This window comes from Eucyclogobius newberryi, unplaced genomic scaffold (assembly GCF_026437365.1).
Source record: "Eucyclogobius newberryi isolate DKJ021-1_F unplaced genomic scaffold, fEucNew1.0.hap1 SCAF_3, whole genome shotgun sequence".
Classification (NCBI taxonomy): Eukaryota; Metazoa; Chordata; class Actinopteri; order Gobiiformes; family Gobiidae; genus Eucyclogobius; species Eucyclogobius newberryi.
The window spans coordinates 18915524-18943430 of NW_027315945.1; the positions used below are offsets into that span (position 1 = coordinate 18915524).

At 38.4% G+C, this 27907-nt stretch overlaps 1 protein-coding gene across 5 annotated transcripts; it reads left to right on the plus strand.

Moving 5' to 3' along the window:
- Positions 1-458: 458 nt before the first annotated feature.
- spire1b (spire-type actin nucleation factor 1b) lies at positions 459-26446 on the plus strand. Of its 5 annotated transcripts, none has more exons than XM_072460804.1 (18): positions 459-893; positions 4202-4230; positions 10043-10273; positions 10856-10981; positions 14363-14437; positions 14600-14764; positions 15244-15330; positions 15531-15660; positions 16270-16311; positions 18204-18379; positions 18703-18796; positions 18995-19137; positions 19348-19467; positions 19948-20085; positions 20620-20690; positions 20761-20788; positions 21031-21326; positions 25907-26446. In XM_072460804.1, the coding sequence occupies exons 1-18, from the start codon at positions 626-628 to the stop codon at positions 26160-26162; spliced, it is 2475 nt and encodes an 824-aa protein (XP_072316905.1). In that variant the 5' UTR covers positions 459-625; the 3' UTR covers positions 26163-26446. The 5 variants fall into 5 exon arrangements, with proteins under 5 accessions (XP_072316905.1, XP_072316904.1, XP_072316906.1 ...); XM_072460803.1 differs by lacking the exon at positions 16270-16311 and adding an exon at positions 17266-17316; XM_072460805.1 differs by lacking the exon at positions 16270-16311.
- Positions 26447-27907: the final 1461 nt, after the last annotated feature.

Genomic DNA, 27907 nt, shown 5'->3' on the forward strand with positions numbered 1-27907 from the left:
GACGCAGGCAGGAGAAACTTCTATTGAGTTAGTTACACCTTTACATCGGGTCATAGCTTTTTCATCTATTTTTAATACATCAATAATAACGTTAATATTATTTTTTAAATTATGTTAGATAACTGAAGCTAACAAAAAATTGAAATGTTGCTAGTGTTTAGCCTAAGAATATACAGCGTACATACTGTGTAACCTACATACAAGAGTAAAATATTATGTCTATCTTAATAGTAAAAATAAAGTGGTTTCAAGATACTGCATCTCATTTAGGTGTATTGTTCTAAATCTAAGTTTAGGCGTGGGGATGAAACTGAGCCATGGGGATAATCTTGACAGTAAAACCCTCTGGACTGGACGAGGGATGGAGTGAGGGAGGGTCATGTGATGAGGGAGACAAATGAGCTTCCAGAAACACCGCACACGCACGCGCACACCCGGACACACGCACACGGACACGCACGCACACACGGACACACGCAGATACACCGCCACAGTCATAACAGTGTTTTAACCGCCACCGACCGCCCTTCACCACCGCGGCCGCTGCACCGACAGCCAGGCCGGTGAAAGCATCCATGTGCTGGGGTTAGCTCTCGTCGCGCCTCGGCCTGGATCCGCTGGTCTGATGGATGCTGCGGCGGCGCTCAGTCCCACGGAGGAGCTGTCTTTGGAGGAGATACTGAAGCTCTATAACCAGCCCATCAACGAGGAGCAGGCATGGGCGGTGTGCTTCCAGTGCTGCCGGACCATGGCGAGGGGATACCGGGCTTCCAGGAGGAGCTCCACCGAGACCGGAGCATCCTCAGCCGCGTCCCCGGGAAAGATATCTGGACCGGGGGATGTTATGATACTCAAAGACGGATCTATACGCGTGGAGCACCAGACATGTGAAGGTAACTTCATCTTTAGCACTTGTCTTGGCCCACTTTGTTTGTTTAAGGTTCAAGTTTGGAAGGCTAGCTCATTGTTAGTCCACAAATGCATTTATTAGGCCTAGTGTTTTTTTAATTTTAATTTTACATTGAAGCATCAGTACAAACATTCGCCTGATTTGTGGAATAAGTGGAAAAGAAAGCTTCAATGCCTTCAGTAGGTTTCTTATGTATTTATTTTTTTAAGCACTATGCCATATTCTCCATGCTAAATTATGCCATCACAAAATGAATCAAAGAGAGACCATTTGATCATTTTGGCACATGCTACATGGAACCATATGGTCACACATGCAGCCCAATGTTATGCACTCACAATGTTTAGTCTTCGGATTTAAAATAATAAATGCCATAGGGCTATAATTTTTAGACATAAAGGCTATTTCAATTTAAAATGTTAGTTGGTATCTTAAGTTTGGTGTTGATTGGGTTAGTCTTGAATACGTTTTGCACTTCAGCCTAAACACCTTCAGTCATTATTTATTTGTATTATAACACACAAAATCTCCTGTCCTGTAATAAGTCCCATAAAAGTCCCATAATACCACTACTACTACTACTACTACTACTACTACTACTACTACTACTACTACTACTACTTCTACTTCTACTTCTACTTCTACTTCTACTTCTACAATTGATTTTTACAGTAATCAATCTATTGTCCATTTGGTTTGCAGCCTAATTATGAAACTTAAGTTAGTTAATATAAAAGACTATACCGGCTACTGCTGGCATATACAGCCTTGTCTAACATGCTTTAAAACTACATAATTAAAAGCTAAAGCTGCATCTTTTCACGCCAAAGTCAAGGCTGCTGCATTACACTTGCCTATAAACAAAGAGCTGCGTTCTCCCTCCACGCCACACCCACTCTCTCCCCTGCTGCTGTTTAGTGACTGTGTAAAAGTACTGTTTTTCACCATATCTCCATGACAGAAGACATGTGCATCGGTCATGTGTTTTTTCATCTTTTATTCAGACCCTATTTGCCTCCATGAGATCAGTGTGCTCATCTGTGTAATCTGTTCATAATAACAGCTTGAATGTGTGAGAACTGACATTATCCACGCTTGAGCATTATTGAAGTGCAATGAAGGCAAAAAATAACAATTATATATTTTTCATTTACAGATCTGTTTCAGTTTTACTGGATAATGAGTGTTTCATAGAAGCAGATTTAACTCCTACATGCACAAATTCAACGAGCAATTAACCCTTTATTTTGGATCTGTTTGACCCATTTCTGATATATCAACACATTTATAGTACTTTCTTGAACTATACTTCTATTTATACTTCTTATATATTTTGTTGAACTGCTCTTCTGATATTGTTTTTTTAGCCAAGCTTTTTAACATATATCGTTCACTACAATACAGTATCTCACATTTATATATGTATAAGACCATTTTTTTTGCATTAATACACACCAAATTCACAAATGTACTTATTTGATCTCGATCTTGATTTCTATATCATTTTGCAAATAGACTAACAACTAACATATTCCCCACCACAGCTCTGCCTCCATAACACAAACATATATTCAATAAACTAGATGTATTGCATTAGATTGGGTTAAACTAAAGCTAATGGGTTGCAGTGATGATGTTTGCAGCCATACATTTCTCATCCATCTTCCCTTGTCTAGAATGGATTATCTAAGAGCCTCAAAAACAGAGGCATTTACCACAGTGACATTTGAAACTGAAGTACTGCAGACTCAGTATTAAATCCAATAAACAGGCCAATTGTTCTATTTGATAGAAGTTTAAAATCACATTGAAGGAGCACAGCTGTGATGGTGGCGCTGTTGTGGCCTGTAGCTTACACAGTGTATGTCTTGAATGAATGGGCTATTTTTAGTTGCATGGATCCTACCATTTGAGGACTAAAAGGGGTGATTTTTTTCTGAGCAATGTCACAGTTAAGTGACGCAGAAATGTAAATAGGAAAATCATGGAAGAAAAATATCAAAATAGTATATTCTTTGAAATTGTTTTGGAATTGTGTTACAGGCGCCATCGGTCATATGCACTGAATAGTATGATTGAAATGTAGGTTTTGAGGGAAAGCTCATGTTAGACCAGATTGGAATGGTTTGGACATTTTAATGAAGAGATATGGATGATGACGTTAGAACGGCACAACAGAAGGCTGAGAGGAAGACTAAAGAGTGGGCAGTATTGACGAACATATTTCTACTGTATATTTTCTTCAGCAATATTATATCAATCCAACAAAAAATTTTTAAAATATTTCTTTAAAAGTAATAACTGAGCTTTAATGATTAGAAAATGGCTGTAAAAGGAATCACAAAGTGCAAAAATATCATAATATTTCAAATAGCATCAAATAGCATTTTATGTTTAGTATACGATACACTCGGCATATCTTCAAAACAACATTCACAATATTATCTAAATTTAGGTTTTAGATGATTTTGTCTGATTAGTGGTTCTGCTCATTTAAACTGCTGAAGCAGCCTGATGGGCTGAGGGCTATTCAACATAAGACCCGGGGGTCTTAATTTGGCCCCCAACCCATTTTCCAAAATAAATATAAATATACATATAAATATACTGTTTAATGCTGGCTTAGCACTAATTTAGACCTGGTTGGTTCTAGTCTAGTCCTAGTTTAATTCTTGTCCGAATCTATCAGTAGTTATTTTATTGTATTAACAAAATGTATTGAAATTGTGTTACAGTAGTATTACAGTAGTATTACAGTAGTATTACAGTAGTATTACAGTATTATTAAGGTAGTGGCGTGTTGTTGACCTCCACAACGCCCAGAGGCCTTTGCCCGCCTGAAAACCTAAGTTGAATTGCCCTACTGTATGCTATGGCTTGCAATATCAACCTGGCTTCTTGAAATATACAATATCTACTTGATAACAGCAAGAAGTCGCAAGCCCATGATGTCAAAGCTGTTCTTTTGTTATATGTTACTACAAATACTCTTTTGTTCTTGTTGTAAAGAGGCATTCGCAGACACTGCCTGGAGTTGTGTGTCAGTTTTTTTGTTAAAGTCAGGACTTTGTCGTCAATGATCACATGTTTCGCATACATTGTTGTAGATACATGTATGACTAGGACAGGTCCAATTTCATAATGTCTAAACTGAGACATACAAACATACAAGACATGCCTATTGAAGGCTGACCAAATAATAAACCATGTCAAGTTTATTAAAAAATATCCTACTATTTTTACTGAATGTATGCACTGATCTGAAAACTCTGTTTTCTTGTTTCTCTGTAGGTAAATTCAGCCCTTGCACAACAGCAGAGGTGAGTAACTTATTATTTGCTGTGACTCAGTGATGTGTGGGTGCAAAATCAGGTGTCATGGTTTACTTGGGTATTTAAATATGATTGCTGGTAAAAATTGAACAGAAATTTGTTCACACACACCATAATGGATTGACATTGCAACCAAAGTGAAACCAATGTATTGTTAATCTAATGTAACCAATGTAAGTTAACTTAACAATATGACAAGATAGTTATTGTGTTGGAAAGAGGATATATTTGAAATAATTATTAAGTTTAGTTGCCGTCAAATTAGTTACAGTAAAGCGTGCAGTTGAAACTCAAATGACATGAAGATTAGTAGCTGCAGGATTAGCTCAGACACACTGCAGTTAATTTGATAGCTGTGATTTACCAAAAACTTTGTATTGTAACATATTAGTTTTCTAGATCAAAAAATAAATCAGACAGTATGTGGCAAAATGTAATGTGCAATGTAGTGGGTAATCATTTGTTGATGTATTTTATAACTGAACTTAACACAATTTTGCATAAATACTCACTCTTTAATTTCAATGAAGTCCATATACGTTTTTCCTGGCCTTTCTCAGTCTTCACAGCTGTAGACCTCAGCTGGTTTCATGGGGGTTATTAAGTCCTTTCCTTTCAAATGTCACACAGTACGGAGCCTCATCTGACGACATAATTAGACGGCTAAGTGGCAGCGTCTCCTCCCTATTTGCACTTTCACAACCACTGCTATTATATCAGCATTGCAAAGTAAGAATTATGGAAAAGCCAGATTTAGACGTTTTAAATGACTTAGATATTTCGGCTACATTTCACTAGCTAACAAAACTGCTCTTTGATTCTTGAGTTTAGCAGTGTGAAGATTGAAGAAAATATTCTGCGTGGAATTGGCCATAGATTGGTGGAGAGCGGGAGACACGTGTGGGCCTGGAGCTGACAGATTAAATCCACTTGGTTTTTAAAGGTCATGAACTGTGAGAAATGATGTGGTCAGGAGAGTCAGATGATGCTGTTTTCTTCCCCACCAATGAGTCAGGTTCATCCGAGCATGGCATGCCTTCAGATTTATCTAACTATGAAGTGTCAGAGCCATAGAATTTAGATATCACAAAGGGTGTAAGTAGTTCATTTCTCACTTTTGTCACTTGCACTCCTATGCCAGTTTACAATGTAATTACTTTTCACTTCAAAATACAGTTTTGTTTTTAATAAAGTAATTTTATTTTCAGAATACAACTGAGTTGGTATAAACAATTATTTGGCACGCTTAAAATTACATTACATTAAAGGTGGAATGGACGATTTTTTTCAGCAATTTTTTTTTATCATATTTCCTCGTGGCGTGGATAAATCATTTGTCCTGCCACGTGTCAATCATAAAACGCACCTACCGCTCACCTGCAGCCGTGTCAGGCTCGTCCCCACGTTTCCGCGTGCCTAAGCGCATGGATCTATCATAATATAGTTCCCTCAGTGTACGGGGCAAAATGAAGACAGAAGACAGTTCGAGCTGACGCAGAAGTGGACAGAAATCTACGGGGGACGAGCGATGCGATGTGCTCCGTTGCGCTAATAAACAAACGCACGTGTGTGTTGTATCGGTCCGCACGGGGGAGTGCGCATGCGCACTTCCGCCTGCGTTCTCAAATCGCCGAAAAATCATCCATTGCGCCTTTAACATTATTTATAGTCTATAGTGTCTCTTTTGTCAGCCTTGTGATGGGCCATTGACACTTCATAGTGATATGTTATTAAATACCATATATATATATATATATATATATATATATATATATATATATATATATATATACTACAATTATTTGAAAGGCGTTTTGACCTTTTGCACTGGATGCATTATTTTTTGGTGACTGATGTTTTCAGCTAAGTGCCTTTCCGCTAGCACACGGTCAGGTGTGCAGATTTTGTCCAGAAACAAGCAATTATGGCCCAAAAATTATCCAAACGATATGGATAATACATAAACTGCTCTTCTGTATATTAAAATTAGATGATATTTGTAGTCAATTCAATATTAATGGAAAATCTTTTACACTTTCGATAAATCTATGCACCTTGCTTCAAAAGCCTTAATTTCATCAATGTCAACTGTGTAACGCTGATTCATAGAGGAGTTAAGGGGAACGCATTACTTAGATGACATTTTGTACTTATTATAGAGCTATAACCCACAGTACCTTGTGCAATTGTTGCCATTAAGCTCAGTCTATCCAGAAAAGCTTGATTCTACACAAATATGTTAGCACGGTGGGTACACAATAACATTGGCTGAATTGTTGCAAGATCCGGGTTAAACCTGAGCAGTCTCTTTTCAAAGATCGCTCCAGAAAGGTTAGGTATCATTGTGGTGTTGAGTTTGTTCCTTTAGAGCCAAGCATTACATTTTCATGAGGGATAAACACAGGCGTTACTGTTGACAATTTGATGATTAGCAGATTTATTAATAAAGGATTCTTGTCATGAGTGCTGTGGCAGCTTGACTCTCGTGATGCTGCAGACAAAGGATTATATTTTCGTCACATTCCTCAGTTTTATGGCTTTGTGAGTTCACTTCTCATGGCTTCTTTTATAGTAAGTCTTTGAAGTCTGAGAAAGGATTAGATTGAATTGGACATGTTACTGTTTAGTAAGCAACATTCCCATCAGGACTGAGTTGGAAAACACCAAAGTTTTGAGAGGAAAAAAAGAACTATAATAAAAAGAAGGAGTGAATAAACATTTCAACAAGTGAAAATCTGGTCAGAATTGAGACAATATTAATCCCAAGCCTTTGATACAATGTGTGTGCAATGTTGTCAAATTGTTTATATATGTTTGCAATTTGGTGCAATAATGTCAGGGATTGGCTTGTATCAGAGGTGGAAGTTTGAAAAGAAAAGGTATTGTAGTTCATTGGTTCTCAGCCTTTTTCAGTCGTGGCCCCCAAAATAACAACCAATCGCATTTGCAATCCCAAACATAAAAAGTAGGCTTCCCCCTAACTTTGATTTTATTTTGAGGATATAGACATAGACAGTACTTTACTGGCTATTAAATAATCATCTACATTTACCACTGCATTTGAAGGGTGTTAAGCCTTGTTTAAGACCAATCAATGTTCAGTTTTTCCCTCATTTCATCTGGGGACCCCCAGTATCATTTTGCGACCCCCAAGTTGAGGACCACTGCTGTAGTCAACCACAGTATCCATCTCATGATATTCAGAGGTCAAAGTTCAAATCAGGAAAAAGGCTTTTGAAACACAGAAGAAAAACCTTTCCATCTGAGGAAATATTTCAGTTGAGGGCTGGTCGTGTTCCATAGGATCCAGTCACAATATAAAGCGTGTTTTCAATAATGAGAACAAAACTCATCTGTTTTCTGTGCTTCTGGTGGACATGACAATCTGGCAGCAAAGTACGTACTGTAGATGTCAATCTTTCTTAATGTTTATTTTGAAAATGAGCCCGTATACACTTATGATTGATGTCAGGCCATATCAGACCTTGTCCCTACAGCAAGTCAATATCAAATTTAGTTCATGCTAAAGTTAAATTCAGGAAAAAAATAAATAAAGTACCGGTAGTCTCTTTTTTGTTGGGCGGCAGCTATAGCTGATTTGTAACCTTATCACACATGTATTCAATCCCCTGTCCTTACTTTACTTTGATATGTACCTTAACAAGTTTCATAGAAGCTGACACCAGACACCAACCTCTATCTTCAATTACATCTTTTGTTGTTATTGTTTGTTCCAACCTTTTATCTCTACTTGTGTTACTGTTTATGACGTCTCTCATGTAGTGCATCAAATAGTGACTTACTGTACTTCAATATTTGATATTTTCTGTAGGCCTGCTGTGGTTTAACCTTTAAATGGCAGATAAGTTTGATTTTTGACAGATAAGTTTGATTTAAAACAAAAAAAAATGACTGCCAGGCTAATTGTCAAAACGTTGGATTGATTTGTCATCGAGGGATTCTCTTCGTTCAGATTTTTCAAAAACTCAACTAATTTGAATAACCTCTTCAAATCATATAATGTGGATATAAAAGACTTTGTCCCTATTAATTAGTGCAATGTTAGTGGAGTATTAGTCATGTACTGATTATAATATACAATTTTGATCCGCAATGACTTGGATTGGGAAATGCTGCAATTCGATTTTTTTATTAGAACAATAGCAACAACAGAAAAAAAAAAACAGAACCCCCCACACACACAAAACACAAAGAACAAGCTGGACCAGGAAGACCATAAGGTAAGTAAAGGAATTAAAGTAGAAAATAAGGGAGTGGCATCCAAAAAAAAAGAAGATGCATTAGAGCTGGTTAATTTTGTAAATGTAAATGTAATGTAAATGTAGATAGAGCACTTACAAAAGCCAAGTGTTCATGACTGTGGATAAACTAAAGAACTGGATGGATGAGCATGACTGCCTGGTATAACAAAAGGTGTGAGGAAATGGGTGAGCAAAGCAATTACAGACTGCATAATGTTGTATCGGGAAAGCTGGGGGTCAAAGGTGCTCCATCAAGAGAAAAAACTGTCACATGGGACCAAGGGGTGCACAATTAGATCAAAGGGTATATCAATTCACATTTGGAGAACGAGGGGGAGGGGTCCTGTTAGGAGAGATGTCCTCCCCCATGATGCTATAACATAGTGAGGTTATGAGCTGAGGGGGATATGGCTGAGGGGATGTCTTTGTCTGGTATATGATGGCAGAGAACCACGCAGACCCCACAGTGAATAGACTGGGACGTACTATTAACACACTGAACACAGCATGTGTCAAGCTTATCTACAGTGTTTCAATTAATGGCACTTCAAATTAGTTATTTCTGCAGAATTCCTCTCACTGCCTTGTCTCAATTGATTTTCTTCAGGGTTCAAAATGTGATCAGAAACCATGCGTTACTGTGACAGCATCAATCTACTTAAAAATTGCAGAAAATATCCTCTATTGACCATAGCAATATACAGTAAAGGATTCTGCAGACTCTTGTGTGAATGAATTGTAAGGCATAAAATATGACGCTATTAGCCTTTGAAAACCCAGGCGCTCAAATGGTTCCCAGGACTCAGAGCGTTGGAGCAGAAAGACTAAATGGACAGGATAAGTGAAGAGATGTGAGTGAGCTGTGAAATGCAGCTGTGGTCATCATCACAAACAGACAGCACAGCGTAAAATCAGGCAAAAGTCAGCAGCACTACTGTCACCAGCAGAAGGACAGATTAGACCTCACTGTGTCTTGGGTACTATATTTTGACATGAATCTTTACAAATGAGCAAAGAACTGTTTTGTTGGATATTTTCCCCATTAGCCTCGGAGTCCCCCCTGCTCAGACTGCTGCCCCCATGGCATCCGGGCTTGGTTGTGGACAATGGATGGATGGATTTCGTCCATTAGTTAGATTTTTTTGTTTTACTTCTGCCATGCTGCTGGGTCTTACATAAAAAAGTATCAATTAAAATAACAAAACCACTTATTAGGTACGTCTAAAAGATGTCAGTCTAAATTAGGGCTGTAAGCTACTTCCTAATTCAAGAAATCCATGCATTTCAGAACATAATTGGAGAGATCTAAAAATCAAATTGTTTTCAGACTTCTTGCCCCAGCATTTTGATAATTGCTTACTTAAATTACGATTTTAATTAGTTTGCGATATAGCTCTGGTCTAAATGCTGCAGGTTTCAGTTGAAGGATCTCTATTTTTATTCTAATTGACAGTAAATTATCTGAACACATTTGACATACACTAAATCTAATCTTGTAAATAGATAGTATTTGGTAACATTTTTTGTGTCTCTTGTAGGTGATTGAGTCTCTGGGGATCATGATTTACAAAGCACTGGACTTTGGTCTGAAGGAGAATGAAGAGCGTGAGCTGAGCCCTCCTCTGGAGCAGCTCATCGACATCATGACCAACATGGCCGACTCTGACCCCTGTCCCGACGAAGGATATGAGGCGACAGAGGAAGAGGACGAGACAGAGGATGAGTCTGACTGGGTCTACAGTGTCCACGGATACAGGGACATACTCAAGGTACATGGGTGCAAAACTTTCTTGCATGAGTCACTAGAGTTTCAGGAAGATTCTTTAACTGTACGCACTCACTCTGACCCATTGCCTTGCTCCTAACAATGATATTGCAACCACATCCTCTCGCCTGGCTTCTCCCCGTGTTGTTTAATGTAGCAGAGATTCACTGTCACTTCTATACTGTTTACACGACCCCCACATACACGCACACTATTCTCTGGAGCGCAGTATCCGATCTGCTGCTGACGGCAGACTCCTGTCTCTTTAAATAGTCATCTCTGTTCTTCTTGCCCTTAGTCCACTTACTGTGTGTTCTCACTGCTAACTCCTGCCCTACTGTACAGTGCATTCAACAGTCAACCTCATGTTTCCATGGCACTCACAACAACAATCCATAGATTTTACCAACTACTAACCAGTAGGGTAATTGTTGTTGGTTTGGGCTGATATTGTGCCCAGTTGTTTACATGTCTACCAAAAGTGTAAACACTAAAGCATGCATTATTTCTGTGATCAATTTGTGAACAAAACTAATCTGACGTATGAATATAATCTAACAATGAAAATGTATTTGCATTTCTTTAGTTGTGCACAGCTCACCTGCCCAGCCTGTCAAACGCCTCGTGTCACTATCAGGCTGTGTGCCGGGCGCTTTACACTGAAACAAGGGAGCTACGCACATTCCTGGAGAAGATCAGAAATGCCAAAGCAGTAAGTCACATTTTACTGGACTTTACTTGTTCATAATGTTGTTTTTACATTGGATTGATGAACTTTTTTATTATAACATATTTGGCATTACCCACAAATTCTGATTAATCTAAATGTAGTATAAAATCCAAAAGCAAATACAAACATGGTTATAAGGATATGAAGGACGTTCGGATGATTTATTGATATAGATTACAGTATTTCTCAAAAGTCTCAAAACTTATTGTATTTTTTCAATTAGCAGTTATATTCAGCAACCCATTGCAGACAAAATGCGCTGCTTTAATGTTTAAGTCTTTACTCAGTGTGTAATAGTGCTCATCTTTTAGAAAGCCATAGCCCGCAGACAGTGGTGCAATCAGCTGATCCTCTGCGGAAATGTCTATGCTCAAAGCAAGAATTCAAACGTCAGCAGCCAGGAGTTTTTACTTGGTCTTGTGACAGTATATCTACCACTTGTATCTAACACATTTTAAATCATTGCTTGTTGTAGATTCTTGGACTTTATCGACGTCTGTATGGTTAGCATTTGGTGTGCATAACAAGCTGTTCGTAACATGTGGCTGAAACATGAAAATACTGGAGATCTGGGTGATATGGGAAATGTTTTTTTTTCTTCATTTTGATCAATCTAAATTTTTCAATTAGATTTTATTTGGTCTTTTCAAACATAAAATTAAAATGGCTTAATGGCCTAAATTATTTCATGAACAGTAACAGGGGTCATTTAACACATAATAATCTAATTTCTTCCTCCAAAGTCTGCCATTTTCTTTTTACTGACAGAGTATTGGCTGTGGTCACCTCAATTCAAAAACACCAATCAAACAATAGACAATTAGACATCATGGGTACATTTCCCAGGCCTAATTGGAATACTGACATGTTTGTAGCTGATGCCTGATATGGATGGCAATTTTTGTCGACTTTCCGTGCGTCTGAGAGTAAATTTGCATCTGCCATGTCATTAACAGACAAATGTAAACCACTGGACTATAGTGAGGGGTATTTCTCCAGCCTTCAACAACAAAGAAGTGCACAATCATAATACCCTTTTAAGCAGAGATGTCACAATGTCAAATTTTAGTGTTACAGTTATTGTGAGAAATGATCAGGAGATTTAACAATTATTCACGATTATTGAGACTGTGACATTCATTTTCTTTCATTACCATTGTCTCATGTTGCTGTTGCTCAAGTTTGTGACCAGCTTTATGAAACTGAACTTTCTGAAAGACAAAATAAAGTTAAATGTGACAAAAACCACCCTATAAAATAAAGTTATTTACATTTAGGGCTATATATTATTTAGTTTTTTTTGTGACCTGAATAATGACAATTATTGATTAACCTTATAATCTTGACATCCCTACTTTTAAGTTAAACGTATATATTTACTGCCAATGTAGAAGAAGTTATCATGCATCACTTAAGACCTTGTTCCTGTTTGAGGAGGGCTCAGCTGTGGCGGTGCATGTCCTGAATGAAAATGGTCTGTGTTACCTCAGGGTTTCTCCTCTATGTACCATTTCTACTGCTGCCCTTTTTACTGTGTGTGTCTGAATGAATGGAGGGGATTTAGGTGGTTACATAACGCTGTTAGAAAAGGCTCTTATTGCAGAGGAGAAAGCTTAAAAGGTGCACTGAAAAAAACAAAACATGAGGACAAGTGCAGCTCTTTGAACTAGAGAAAACTCAAAGACCCGGAGTGTTGCATAATAGTAGATGTAATTACTTCCATTGATGCTGTTTGGTTTTTGATGGCATATTCTGCAGGCACAATATATGAACTCAGTGAATATAACTTTTGAATTTGCTTTTGAAATCTGCTACTGACCGCTCATGTGACAATATAAATATAAATATATAATATACGTCTTCAAAGTATGTGTTTTACGCTATACGGTTAAAAAAAAAAAGGAGAGAGCGCAACAACAGCTTTCTCTCTCTCCTTCTCTCTCTTTCTCCCGCTCCTTTTTTTCTTTACAATATAGGGTAAAACACATACTGGACTTTACCCCTGCGAGATAGAGCTGGTCAGTTCCAGGCGTCCACTGACTTTTGGCCTTGTGGCTGTATTTTGTAATAAACTATATTGAGGTTTGCATAATGTGCATGTGAGTGCCAGGTTTCTTCTTCTTGCTGCTTCTCTTTGCCTTGTTCTTATCATATACGAGCACTATAGCGGTTGTTGCCAAATTGTCTCTCCACAATGTCACCTCCTGCCAAAAGAACTGCTGTAGAAAACAGCTGAATCATTCACTATTCACAGAAACAACTATACGCTCCAGCTAATTCTGGGACAAGAGTGACACAGTTGTGGCTCCAGCATGTGTCCTGACATGGGCATTTAGCTGTTGTTTGCCCTTGTTTTAATTAACATTCACACCTCAGAGTCGTTACTACAGCGAGGCCATTTGAAATGCAAATGTGTGCTCTGATGAGGCTACATGATTTGTCATTTTTCATACTAATAGCATAATTACTAATAGCATAATGAGATAATTTGAACACTACTACGACTAAAGATGATCCTAGTATTGTTCATACCACAATACAAACGTCTTTTTTGTCCTGATGACTTCCTTTTAATAGAAAGAGCTTTATTCTTCATGACAGAAATGTGGGTCAAATAAAACAAATCTCTGTGCCCACAAACCTTTTTTTTTTCTTTGTGCCTTCACTTCTGAAGACAGACTTAAAACAGATGGTTATTCAACAGAGAACTCCCTGAAGACTGGAGACTGTTTGTCTAGTCTTCACAAATGTTAATTCAATGATTTGACTTTACAACAGACATTCACACGTATAAAAAAACAGACATACTATAAAGAGGGTCTTCTTATTTAGATAATGAATATAAATACATTTCTATCACAATTCAACTCCATTTCTACTGTCATTACTACTTCAAGTGCAAAATATTCTTCTACAATCGCTACTCTGACTATGCCTACTTACTATTGAGTGTCGTGGCAACAGTAGATTGTATCTATATATTATGGATCTTATGTAACCGCAGCATTAAACAAGTGTCCAGCTATTTGACTCATGAATTATGATTTGTCATAAGCCATCAAGATGAGATGCACAGCCATAAGATAAGATAAGATAATCCTTTATTGTCCACACATGGGGAAATTTCATTGATAAACAATGTTACATTTTTACAATGTAATGGCCTAGTGGAGACTAGAGTAGTTTCACAGGAATTGTCAGGAAGTACTACATGAGGAATATGAGCCAATAAGTGTGGGTAAAAAATGTGATTCTTTTTTTGAACCCTCAGCTGTTGAGCTTGAGTTACCTTGTGTGTCCTTAACCAATACCAAGTTTGGTACAATTATTGCACAATATTAATTACAATTTTTCTTTAAACAGAATCTGCGTAAAATGGAGGATGGGACCTCGGGGGAAGCTGGCCAAGAGCTCAATGAACTACAAAATGCGGATTGGGTATGTTCATTTGAGAAAGAAATTACTTCATTTTAATAATAATAATTTTCAGCTCTGGCGCGTTGTCGTGGCTGTGTCCTGCAGGTTATTTCTGCTCAGAAATACAGACTAGACAGAGTCACAGTATAACAAAAGGTTTGATCCTTTCTCTGTGTGTCCCAGGCGCATTGCTGGGTTCAGGTGATGCGTAACCTTCGTGACGGGGTGAAACTGAAGAAGGTGCAGGAGCGTCAGTACAATCCTCTGCCCATTGAGTACCAACTCACCCCCTACGAGATGTTAATGGACGACATCCGCTCCCAACGATATAAGCTGCGCAAAGTCATGGTCAGTTTCAATTTGGTCAGGAAATCATATTAATACTTTAATACATACATTTTGTATGAAGGCAAAATACATCCATCTTTCACTTACAATGAGGAAAATAAGAATTTGAACACCCTGCGATTTTGCAAGTTCTCCCACTTAGAAATTATGGAGTGGTCGGAAATGTTCATCGTAGGCACAATGTGATTTGTTTTTAGATTCTGTCTTTCACAGTGGAAATGCATCTAGGATGAACTTTTCAGACCCGTCCATAATAATTGAAAAATATAAACGGCTGTACTACACTGTAGATAATGCTTCTATTGAAATGTCCTAAATTCAATATTACTTGGGGAATCTACCAAATGTTGGTATATCTAAAATGAATCAAACTGAATGAAACTAGTGACATTGGACACACTAGATGTTGCGTTGCATATTTATGTTTCTGATTTATTCCTTCATTGCTGTTTCCTAAATGTTTATACTTTTGTTTGCAGGTGAACGGGGACATCCCTCCCAGACTAAAGAAAAGTGCTCATGAAGTCATCCTTGAGTTCATCAGATCTAGACCGCCTTTGAACCCTGTGAGTGGAATAAACACCTGCTTTAAATCCTCCTTTAAGTATTTTATAAACTACTCTATTGTATTGCTTCACAATTGTGCAAAAGTATTTTCATTGTATTAGGTTATAACAAAGCCCATCCATTTAGGGAAATGTAAGAGACCAAATCAAGCCATTATTAACCCTAACACGATTTTATGAGAGACAATTTGTTGACCCAGGTCTCGGCCCGTAAGCTGAAACCCCCAGCGCAGCCCCCTCCCACACTGCACGAGCGAATCCTGGAAGAGATCAAGTCTGAGAGGAAACTGAGGCCTGTGTCCCCCGACATGATCCGCAAAAGCAGGCTAGGTAAGACTACGTCTCTCCATTTACAACATACACTCCAGACATGGACACACAACATCTATATTGATGGGCTAAATGATTCATCAAAGACAAATCGTAATTTGAGTTACAATTGGCAAATTAGAAATGCAATCAATTTTGAATAATTTTGGGTTAAACTGTCAAATTCAACATTTAGACCTCTTAGACCTCAGTTAAGCTATTTGTGTTCTCTCAAATGTAAATATGTGTAAAAAGAATAAATAAATACAAATATATAGGCTATACCACAGTATAATTCCTATTTTGATGTTGATCTGAAAACTTGTTGTAGGATTTGTGTAATCATTCAGCCCTAACAAGTAATAAAAACACATTTCTATTGTTTGTTTTTTCTTTTCTAATTTGCTTATGTTATGTCGTTTTTAACATTTTATGTTGCTAATATTATTTTATTTCCTATATTGTTTACAATATAGTGAAAGCTACAAATAATAATGCTAAGTGTCTGTAATTCGGCTACAAACTGTATAACACATGTAACTAACATACTACTGCTGTCTATATACACTCTTCAGTAAGTCATCCTCCTCTTGTAACACTGTGCGATGCCATGACTGTTTCTCTTTTCAGTAATTCGGCCACTTAGCATGTCTGTCAGTTTTGATGCGTCAGGTAAAGTCTCACCTGCTGCTTTCCTGACTTCTATTTATGTTTTCCCCACATGTTTTGTGTCCACTCAAACAATACACACATGTGTTTAACTGTTTAAAGTATGTACACGTGTTAACATTTCATGCTTTGCTGGTTGGTGTCAGCTAGTTGTTGTGACGTAATGTAATGGTTTGGGACACTGGTTAGTAGACGGAGCTGGTAGGAAAACATTTATTTGTATTGGAGTAATTGAGTACTGAGGGATTAAGCATACTTTGAAGCTTGAAAACTAAAATAATTAGCTAAATACACATTACCATTTGTAGTAGGCTATGAAAACTATTAACCGCTTGTATGAAAATGTATTAACAGCTTATACTTTCATATGAAACACAGCCCAAAATAATTCTACTTGACATCATGTAGCATGTCAGCTAAATAAAGATTGTGAACAGAAAAATGTTCTCCAAGTTTTACATAAAAGAGCCCTTCATGTCCTGCAGTGACTTTGCAGAATCAGATTGAATGAGGCTGTCTGTATCCAAAAAGGTTTCAGAGATTCTTAAAGTTCACTGCAGTCAAAAAAGTTTTTTTCTTGCCTGCGTGAGAGGAATATAATGAGGCAGTTTTTTTTTTTATTGAAGCTCCTACTGTGCCAAGTATTTCTGCAGGCTTTGGTTCATTCTTGCTGCAACCAGTGTCTCCCACCACTGCAAGAGCTTTATCATCTCGCCCATTTATACAGACAAATACAGACATGTCTTTCCTTCATTTTCAAATAAATTGGATTGCATTAAGGATATTGACAGAAATATGGTTGTTTTATGTATTTTTGTTCTTTTCCATTGGGAACAGCAACGCAGATTTTTTTTTTTAATGCTGAAAGTAATAGTGACTATGTGTGGTCTACAAGGTCATTTTTTATCGGCAATAGAATTGAACTTTATTTGTAATGAAGAAGGTGTCCTATTTTAGGTTTTGGCAAAACTCGCAGTATGCCCCAGGACTTGTTTCGTACAGGACTAGGTAAAGTATAAACAAATGTGGTTCAAAATGGCCTTGATTACCCCATAACCCAACAACCTCCCTGGCTTTCAACTAATGTTTCCTCTGTCTAAGTCCTAGGCAAACTAAAAACAGTATAATTGAGATTTTGTACAAAGACAAGAGTGTACTGAATATGGTTTCATGGTAGCAGATTTCCCTGAGTATAAAGGCTCAATTCAGTAAGCAACAAGTGGTCAGTTAGTCAATATTTGCTTTGAGTCTGTTCTAAGAAATTTACGTCAGAAAGAGAAATACATAGTAATTTCCCATTGGCATTGCTTTTTTTCTGCCTCCCCAGTTTCTAATAACTCCCCAATTCCTTTTTTTACCCCATTAAACTCTCATTTTCAGGATGTGGCGCTTTCAAGTAATTTGCCCAAAAAGCAAGTGCTCTAAAAGATATGTAGATAAATGTTTAGTTACGATGGTTAGTGTAAAGTACTCATGTTCAAACTCCTACTTTGCCTGAAAATACGGTTCTAGATATTTGATCAACAAGACATCCATGCTCTGTGTGAAACTCCTGCTCTTTTGGCTTCTTTCAAACCAACCAAACTCACGCTCAGCCCTTTACCTCAGGATGAATCTCAGAACTCAGACTCGAATGAGGGATTCTTAGCCGCATTTAATTCAGTTTTATTTTTTTTACAATGTAATATTCAAGTGGAAATCAAAGTATTAACATGTGAACCAAATCATTTATCTAAACTACTCATATGACGCGTACTCAAATGGTACACGTTTTCAAGTTAATCAATGCGGATTGTACATATACAATCATTTTTGTCTGAGATTTGAGATTCATTTCTGACTCATTGATTGGTCTGGATGACTCTGATTTGTGGTCGTCTTGTTGCTGTGTGCAGACCAGTTCAGTCCGTACATGGGCAGGAGGGTGTCCAGTACTCTCTCCCTGCTGAATGGAGCAGGTGCAGAGGAGAGCAATAACAGGACCGAGCCCCCGGGGTCCCAATCGGCCCCTCAGAGGAAGAGGCTGCTCAAGGCCCCCTGTCTGTCTGAGCTCGACAGTTCAGACTCAGATGTAAGTTTGTTTTTAGGCAATGCAGATATGATTCTAATTCTAATTAATTCAACAGTTAATGAATATGATGAGAAGAGAACACATAATGATGATAAAGCTGTCAAAAATAAACCCACTGGCACACCACATAATGTTCAGAAATAAAATTGGATCCAAAATCGCTCCCGAATACTATAATTTTAATCTATACAGCGGCATCTTTAGGACCACAGTTAAAATCATTGACACCTCCAGATTTTACAGTATAAATTACTTCAAATTACTATGGACATTTTAAAATACATGTATATATTTTGTTGTTGTTGTACTTTTTATATATTTAGGATGACATGATGTTCCGGACTTCTGCAAGCAGCTCCAGCGTAGCCACATCAATCATGGATGATACGTCACCTGAATCTGTCATCGGCAAAAAAAGTCAGTCCTGTTTTGTTCAAAGTTCAAAAACTCTACTTTAATCCTGTTTTTTTGTTGTTGTTTTTTCTCAGACATGTTTTTGTAATGAGCCAGATATAAAACTTGTTGTATAATAAGAGGGGGTTGGTTGGTTGGTTGGTTGGTGGGTGTGAAAAGCTTGCTTAGGTTTGTTGTCTATATTGTTTCATCCGCCCACAGCTCCTCCCATGTACTTGCCGATTTCGTCCACTCCTCAGCCGGAGAGACGCAAGACACCTCAGAGACGGCACTCCATCGAAAAAGAGACGCCCACCAACGTCAAACTATTCCAGCCACCATCCAGGAAGAGCTCAAAGTCTCTGGTCGGTGATGTTTTGTTTTTTAAACGATTTATTTTCTTTATTTTGACAATTTTCAGTATAGAATAAGAATAACTACTGAATAAATGACTTTAAACAGTATACATCCTATGAAACACAACCATACATGAGAAATACTTAATCTCATGGTCTGACTTTGCTTGTATATTACTTTATCATCACTTTATTTAAAAGAAAATCCCTCTTGTTCAGGTTGGCATCCTTGTCTCTCTGTGGAGTTCTTTTCCCGTTGAGGCCTTTGTAATGCAGCTGCTCAAAGCACTTTTCACACTGTGTTTGGACTTTTACACCAGTCGATTTAAGACTGTTAAGGTTTGCCCGTCCTTGGATCAATAACAAGACACTTTTGCTTACTGCTTTTGCCCCATTTTAACACTAATCATTTCATAAACTCCATTTTAGTTTATTCATTTAACTAATCATCTAACATGCAATCAGTGGCCCATCGCATTTTAATCGCAAATTTGATATTGGACTAATGATTTAACTGAGGAAATGCCCTTATTACCGTAATATAAATCTGGTTGCAAGAGTAAAACATGCCCACTCAAAGCAATATTGGCCATTTGCCCACCAACAAGGCCTAAACAAATGGTCAAAAACCAAACTGTGCAATGTAGGCTAACTAATGGTGACTGGCAAAAAAAAAAAAAACATTATAAAAACGTATTAGGCTTTAATTAGTCAGTGTCGAAATTAGGGAGACCTTAAAAACAACATGCTGAAGTTAGCGTCCTGTGAATGACAACATGATAAAAGCATGACTGTGTATCCTGTTGTGTGGTTGCACAGGAGGAGTTCTGTTTCCCGGTGGAGTGTCTGTCTCTCACTGTGGAGGAGGTGATGCACATTCGACAAGTTTTGGTGAAAGCTGAGCTGGAGAAGTTTCAACAGTACAAAGATGTCTACACGGCTCTCAAAAAGGGCAAGGTGATGACATAGTAGCAGGGTATCCACAATTACAACAACTGCACAACTGACAAACAGAAAAATTGGAGTTGCACAACAAATCACTGTTAAAACTATAACGATCTGAACAAAGGCAGAAAAGTAGTGGATACAAGAATCGTCTTATGCATTTATAGCGTATCATAATCGATATTTATGATAAAAAATAGTTGATAATAATAAGATGCATAATCCCTGGAAGAACGGCTTGTCCAGATCAGGAGACATTCCATCATATCAACGCGCCCTAAGTAGAAATAAACAGTATGAGCTAAACTCTTCCTTCCCCTGGCTGTAGTTTACAGGTCCCATTGTATCTTTGAACGTTTTTGCATCTCCCACTGTTTACTTTGTTCCCTTGGAAAGTAAACTGAACTGTCAGACTTTCAGACGATTACCTGATTATCATTGAATTGCACGTTTTCCTATCAGCATTATTACGGCACCATGCAGAGTAGAGAGTAAATGATCAGTTGCACTCCTATTATCATTTATATAAATATTATTCTGTTTCAGCTTTGCTTCTGTTGTCGAACCAAGAGATTTTCCTTTTTCACATGGTCATACATTTGTCAATTTTGCAAAAAGTAAGTAATTACTTTCTTAATTTAATCTAAATGTAAATATAAAACAAAGTAATGTTTTTGCCTCTTGCAGATCTGTTTGTGCAGAATGTTGCAAAAAGGTGAGATTACTATTTAAGTACAATTTTATTACATACAGTTAATCTTACCATTCATTTTTCTAGGCCAAGGTGTAATAATGATATATATTCATAGTTATAGTCATTTGTAATAGTAGCTAAATATCATTTTTATGAATATTTGTTAATTTGTCTAGTTAACATTTTATTTTAGAATGTATTTCGATACCTCTTATTATAGTCCTATGAACAATATGTTCCATCAAGTCTATCTTGTCTTTTAGATGCGGCTGCCGTCCAAGCCCTACTCCAGCCTGCCCATCTATTCCATTGGCTCGACAAACACTCTGCCCCGGGACAGGTTAACCGCCATGGCCTCAGTGGGGCAGGAGCTCTCCGTGGCACCAGGACCATCCACAGAAGCAGAGAAGACTGAAGCCTCACCATCTCCAAATCTAAGGGCTGCTAGATTCAAAGCAGCAGAGAAGGCCTCGTCAGTGACTTCTGCTTCTCAGCCTCAGAAAGGGGTCAAATCTTCCAGTAGTGCACAACGCCACGGTCTGCAAAAAACCATGTCCAAGTAAGTCTAAGTTTAAGGTTTTACATTTGGAAATAATTTAATCAAATGACAGAAAAACATTCTAAGTCTTCTGTTTTGATGTCGTGTTATGGAGCATGTTGAATTACAATGTTTGAGTTGGGCTTTAACTACCTCTAGTGGACAAAAGGGATATTACAAGATTCTGCTCCGTATCAGACAAACTTTATTCACCCACAATTACGGGGTAGTTTCAGCACATATTTTGAGCGGGTTATACAATGTATTAATGTTAACTCGGTTTTAGCATGGATGCAGAAAACTACTAGGTTTGAGGAGTAATTTAATGCACTGATGCATTCTTATATTATTGTCATAATTAGTACTTCACCAAAAGCAGTAAGGAAAAAGCTAAATGTCTTACTATAAACAATTTTATCCATGAACAGTATTCTCTACAGTCTGGAGGGAGTTTGTAAATGAGGCGTTGGGAAGGAGACCCAATCTTGCGACCTCTGAAGGACTGTATAATTTCTGGATATATATTTCCCCAATCTTCCCAGGTTGTCCAGCCAGAACAAAGGAGGACGTCAAGCTTTGCTTATCACTCTTTATTTTGCTTCATGTTTGAGGTTTGATGTGTGGTTTGATGTTTGGGGTTAGGTTTCTACAATACAGAAGTACAGAGAATAATGGATATTAAAACACAATAATTCAATGAATATGGACAGATAAACATAGAATATATAGACAGTAAAGGTGTGAATAGTTTGCTACGTCAAAACAAGTTCAAATGGGAAATATACAGTATACAAGCAGCAACATTCACAGAAACACAGCAGAGCAATGATCTCCAGCCATTTTCTCGCCAAAAACTATAAATTCCGAGCGTCCTTGAACGCATCACCATTAGCGCCAGCGTGCTGCGGAGTGATACTGGCCTATGGTCCGTGAACGCATCACCGGCGCAGATCACGTTGCCGAGATGTAATGTCAGAATAATGGGACAAACTAACTACGAGTAATGACTAATAATAACACAGTTAAAACAGACAAAGACGAAGCATTAAGAGGGATGAACTCACATTCTCAAGGACCAAACACACAGGAAAGCACACGACGAACGGGAAGCAGATGGAGGCACCTTGTGCCATACGAAGCGGGAGAAAAAAACACTAACTTTGCTAAACACAGAAGTCGCGTCATTTGCTGAACTATGATTGGTGGAGAGTAAGAAGACGTGATTGGCTGGGCTATAGATGGAGATCAGGTTACAAATAGTAAATAGAAACGTAAAGAATAGCTCTAATAATAAACTAATAACTAAACTGGCGTGACTAACTAAATGATGAACAAATCAAACACTATATTTACATGCAAACACTAGACCCTTGTTAACAGAGTTATTTACAGTTCCTAGTGTTTGCACTGAAACTGGTTAAGAAGCATTTCATATTCTTCACCTGGAATAATGTCTTGTAAGGGTTTGTATCATTTGCAACTGTTTTAAAGTATAAATGTATTGTGATGTGTGTGTCTAAATGTTGTATTGATTGATGTTTTGACTGAACTGCCTGCACTCTTAGCCTGGACTTCCTTGAAAAAGAGATTAACCTTTGACAATGACAACATTGACAATAATGTAGGCAAGGCAAGGCAAGGCAAGTTTATTTGTAGAGCACATTTCATACACAAGGCAATTCAAAGTGCTTCACACAGCAGGAAAAATGCATTAAAATCACAAAAAAATTACAGAAACAGAAATACAATAAAATTAACTAAATTAAAAATTATCATTCCAACTGATTGTTTAAACTAATAAAATCACAAACAAAAGAGAAGAGTGCAAAGAAAAAATCCTTTCAGTCATATGCGCAGCTAAACAAAACTGTTTTTAGCTTAGATTTGAACATTGTCAGAGTAGAAGCCTGTTTCACATCTTCAGGAAGACTGTTCCAGATTTTAGCTGCATAAAACTGAAACGCAGATTCCCCATGTTTAGTCCTGACTCTGGGCACCAGCAGGAGGCCGGTCCCTGAGGTCCTCAGAGTCCGAGATGGTTCATATGGCACTAACATATCCAAGATGTACTTTGGTGCTAGGCCATGGAGAGACTTGTACACAAGCAGAGCTGCTTTAAAGTCTATTCTCTGAGCCACAGGAGCCAGTGCAGAGACCTGAGAACAGGACTAATGTGATCATTCCTGGTTCTAGTCAGGACCCGAGCAGCAGCGTTCTGGATGTACTGCAGCTGTTTTACAACTCGTTTGGAGAGGCCAGTGAGCAGGCCGTTACAGTAGTCTAATCTACTGGAGACAAACGCATGGATAAGTCTCTCTAAATCTGGTTTTGACACCATATTTTTGATTTTGGCGATGTTTTTTAGATGGTAAAAAGCTGCTGATGTTATTGATTTGACGTGGCTATTAAAGTTCAAGTCTGAGTCCATTATTACCCCCAGATTTCTAATTTGGTTTGTAGGTTTTAGAGTGAAACTCTGGAGGTGACCGCTAACACTTTCTCTTTGTTTCTGTGGGCCAAAAACGATTATTTCAGTCTTGTCTGAGTTCAGCTGGAGAAAGTTGTTTTGCATCCACACACTGATCTGTTGGATGCAGTGACAGAGTGAATCTACTGGTCCATAGTCACCTGCCGATAGTGAAACATAGATCTGAGTGTCGTCTGCATAATTGTGATAGGACACATTTTCACTGCGTATCAACTGACCCAACGGCAGCATGTAGAGGTTGAACAGAAGGGGACCCAGGACTGACCCTTGGGGCACTCCACAGGTCAGGGTCATGTGGTCTGAGACACAGCTACCAATTTCAACAAAGTACTTCCTGTCTTCCAGATAGGACCTTAACCAGTTTAGGGCAGTGCCAGTGATGCCCACCCAGTCCTCTAGTCTCTGTAAGAGGATCCCATGATCGACAGTGTCAAAAGCAGCACTCAGATCTAACAGAATTAAGACTGAGGCTTTGCCTGTGTCAGTGTTCAGGCGGATGTCATTTGTCACCTTGACAAGAGCAGTCTCAGTGCTGTGATGAGGTCTAAAACCTGACTGAAAAACATCAAATGAGTTGTTTATTAAAAGGAAATCTGTGAGCTGTTGGTAAACAACCTTTTCAAGGACTTTGCCCCAAAATGGCAGATTAGAGATGGGCCGGTAATGACTCAGTACTGCGGCATCAAGACTGCTCTTCTTTAGGAGAGGCTTTATGACCGCAGTTTTCAAAGACATTGGGAATGTTCCAGATTGAAGCGACATGTTAACTATGTGAGTGAATGGTGCTAACAAACTGTTCAGCACAGACTTTAGAAATCTGGTGGGTAACACATCGAGGCAGCATGTAGATGAACTCAGACTGGTGATGATCTCATGGACAGTTTTGTCAGTTACTGGTGCAAAGTGAGTTAGCTCTAAGTGTCTTGGTGGTTTTAGGGTAATTTTTTGCATTGTGGGATTTATAGCATTTTTAATGCCCTGAACTTTGTCATTAAAGAATAATGCAAACTCATTACACTTGGATGTGGAAATGAGTTCTAACGGCAGCTGAGCTGGAGGGTTTGTTAATCTGTTTACTGTGGCAAACAGGACACGCGAGTTGTTACTGCAGCTTCCAATAATTTCAGAGAAATATCTTTCCCTAGTTCTACATAAGATTAGGTTGTACATGTTCAGCTTCTCTTTGTAAATCTCTTTTTGAACCTGGAGCTTTGACTTGCGCCATTTCCGTTCGGCCCTGCGGCACTCCCTTTTCTGTGCCCTGACCGAATCATCATTTCTCCACGGCGCCTTCTGCTTATTTTTAACCATTTTAGCCTTTATAGGGGCAATGGTGTCCAGAACGTTCAAAACGCTAGATGTAACAGAGTTCAACAAATCATTTACATTAGAACATGAGACATTTTCAAAGTTTATCATTTCCATAAACAGTGCACCTGTGCCATCACTTATGTGTCTCCTCTGAACAACTGCAGGACCAACCGGTGGTGACTGCAGGACCAACCGGTGTAATGGAAAATATCATGTCATTCTATCTATGTTGTTATTGTTTACAGATATTATGACAATTTTGGTTCCTGATAAAGATGGTTCTGTGCCTCCGCCACATGCCAATCATGCCTTACATAGGTACATGCCTTACAAGTACATGGATCGGGGGTCAGGCCACCTCCGAATGAGATAGCTCATGAGGGACAGAAACCTTTATTAGAATAATCACTGACCCTAACAAAGGTCTCTGTCCCTCATCCTCCAGAGCAATGACAATACACATTCATACAAAGGCATTGACACAAACTGACACGTTTGCATATCATCACAATCAAATCAACCCTGAAAGAGATAGAACAAGCGTCAAGGTCCAAAGATTCGAGCTCATTGATTGATCTTATTCGGAGGTGGCCTGACCCCTGAGCCATGTTCTGAGGCAAGACTGGCACGATACAGAGGCGCCATCTTTATCATATTATCTGTAAACAATAACAAAATAGAGAGAATGACATGACATTTTTCCATTACACCAAACACTGTGACCCAGTAAATATTAGTGATGTCAATATTATTACATGGACAAAGCACTTTCTACATTTACCCATTGTTTCTTTGCTTCCAGATTATCCAAACACGGCTCCCTGAAGTCCCACGAGGAACTGGAGCTTCCCGCTGAACTGACGGAGGACTGGGCCTCCATGGAAGTCTGTGTGGACTGCAAGAAGTTCATCTCTGACATCATCGCCTCCAGCAAGCACAGTCTGTCCCTGGCCACCAAGAGGGCCCGTCTAAAACGCAAGACCCAATCCTTCTACATGTCCTCTCCTAAAGGAAGAGAGGAGTACCGGCCTTCAGAAAGAACAATCAATGAAATATAAACTATTAATGGCACAGTATAAGAGGACAGGATCTGCCCTTTAAGGACTTGAACAAAGAAAGCAGGATTTAGTGGGTGTTTACGTGTACAGCTCTTCCAGACAGTAATAAAACATATACCAATTAGTTAAAATATTATGACCACCCTAAGGATGACTATTACAGATAGTGTCTTAATCATTGCACCCGTTAGTTGAGGGCAATTTACAATATATGTCAGCACAACTATTTTCTAGTTTGTCAAGCTTTAAAGAACTTTAGTTTGCTTGTGTTGTGAAAAAATACTTTAAAACTGTGACAGAGAACTAAGACGGAATAGAACCAAGTTGTCTTGTTCAAATGTGGATCTTTATTTTCACTGTGCACAGCCAAAAATGCTTTCCCTAACAGAGTCATTTCTCTCTCCCTTGTCTAACTGAATGTCTCGAACGAAGGCGAGTCCAGCTTAAAAAGGCACAACAGTCAGAACATGATGTCAGAATATAAAGATTGATAGAGGCCTGTGTTTCGTCCTTGGGTCGTGGGTTATCAGGCCGCCGTGAGGGAAAATGTCATGTCTTAGCCTCATGCCATGAAGCTAAGGTCAACATGTGTGTAACATCCAGGGAACACTTATTGTGGCTCGGCATGTTGTTCCTTGGGAAAACAGCCTGGGATCCAAGGATGTCTCACATGCGGTAAAACATTGTGTGTCTTTGCAATATGTTGAGACTAGTTTTGTGCACATGTGGAACCTGTTGTGCCTTGATAAGTTGGACTCATCTTTGTTCTGGAGTCAGATCAGGGAGGAAGAGACGACTCTGACAGGGAGAACATATTGGCTTGTGCACAGCTAAAATAAAGATGCACTTTTGGACAAGGCAACTTGGTTCTATTCTGCCTCATTTCATTGTCATTGTTTACAGTATTTTTCCACAACACCACTCACTCAAGGATGTCCACAAGCTCCGCCACAAAGGCACCCTCCTAATCCTCCACATACATGGCATCTTTATGGCAGGGGCCTCCATCCTTCACCTAGTCAAGTGTCAACTGACCAAGGCGCAGGACAAAGGTTACTAAGCTGACCATGTTGAAACAATCAAACACCTTATGTAGCATATTTACTTTAGCATCACAACAACTAAATGAACTGACATTTTTCCATAACACTTGTCAATAGATACATTTTAAGTCTTAATGACATCTCCAAATCTACAGCTCTTTTGAGGTGATCTGTCACATATTGTATATTCAGTTTGATCTTGACTTGTTGAAGAAGTTAAGTAATAGTGTTGCTTAAGACACTGCATATTCGGTAGGTGGTCATAATACTTTGCCTAATATTTGCACATCTGCCCTCATTGTCAATCCTTTAATCTCTGGTCTGAAGCTTGATATGATTTAAAACTAGTTGCCAATGCCTCAAAGTGGAATAATCTTCACTTTCGTTGGGACTGCTGCATCTTATTCTGGACAATAAGCACAACTGAGAAGGGGGATGTTTTGGACGCTCCTAAAGGGCACCTAAGCCACGTTGATCAGGTTGTACATTAGAGAAACACAAGAGTATATATACGCCATACTTTTATATGTTTTTGGTTTAGATTTTTTGTGTCAGCAGTACCGTACATGGTTGTTTATTGGAAAGCTGCAGTGTGTTAGTAATGACTTATCTTGTTATTGTGGCTACTGGTAACAAAGGAGGAAGAAACTATCTCTTTTGTCACAGATGGGGCCAAACTATAGTGCCAAATAACTTTTGTTG

What these genes read in the sequence shown, in the direction of transcription:
- spire1b (XM_072460803.1), top strand. Translation starts at nt 626, where the DNA reads ATGGATGCTGCGGCGGCGCTCAGTCCCACGGAGGAGCTGTCTTTGGAG. An exon ending in ATAAGCTGCGCAAAGTCATG is followed by an intron (nt 14,765 to 15,243) that starts GTCAGTTTCAAT and finishes TTTTGTTTGCAG; the next exon opens with GTGAACGGGGACATCCCTCC. An exon ending in CTGCAAAAAACCATGTCCAA is followed by an intron (nt 21,327 to 25,906) that starts GTAAGTCTAAGT and finishes CTTTGCTTCCAG; the next exon opens with ATTATCCAAACACGGCTCCC.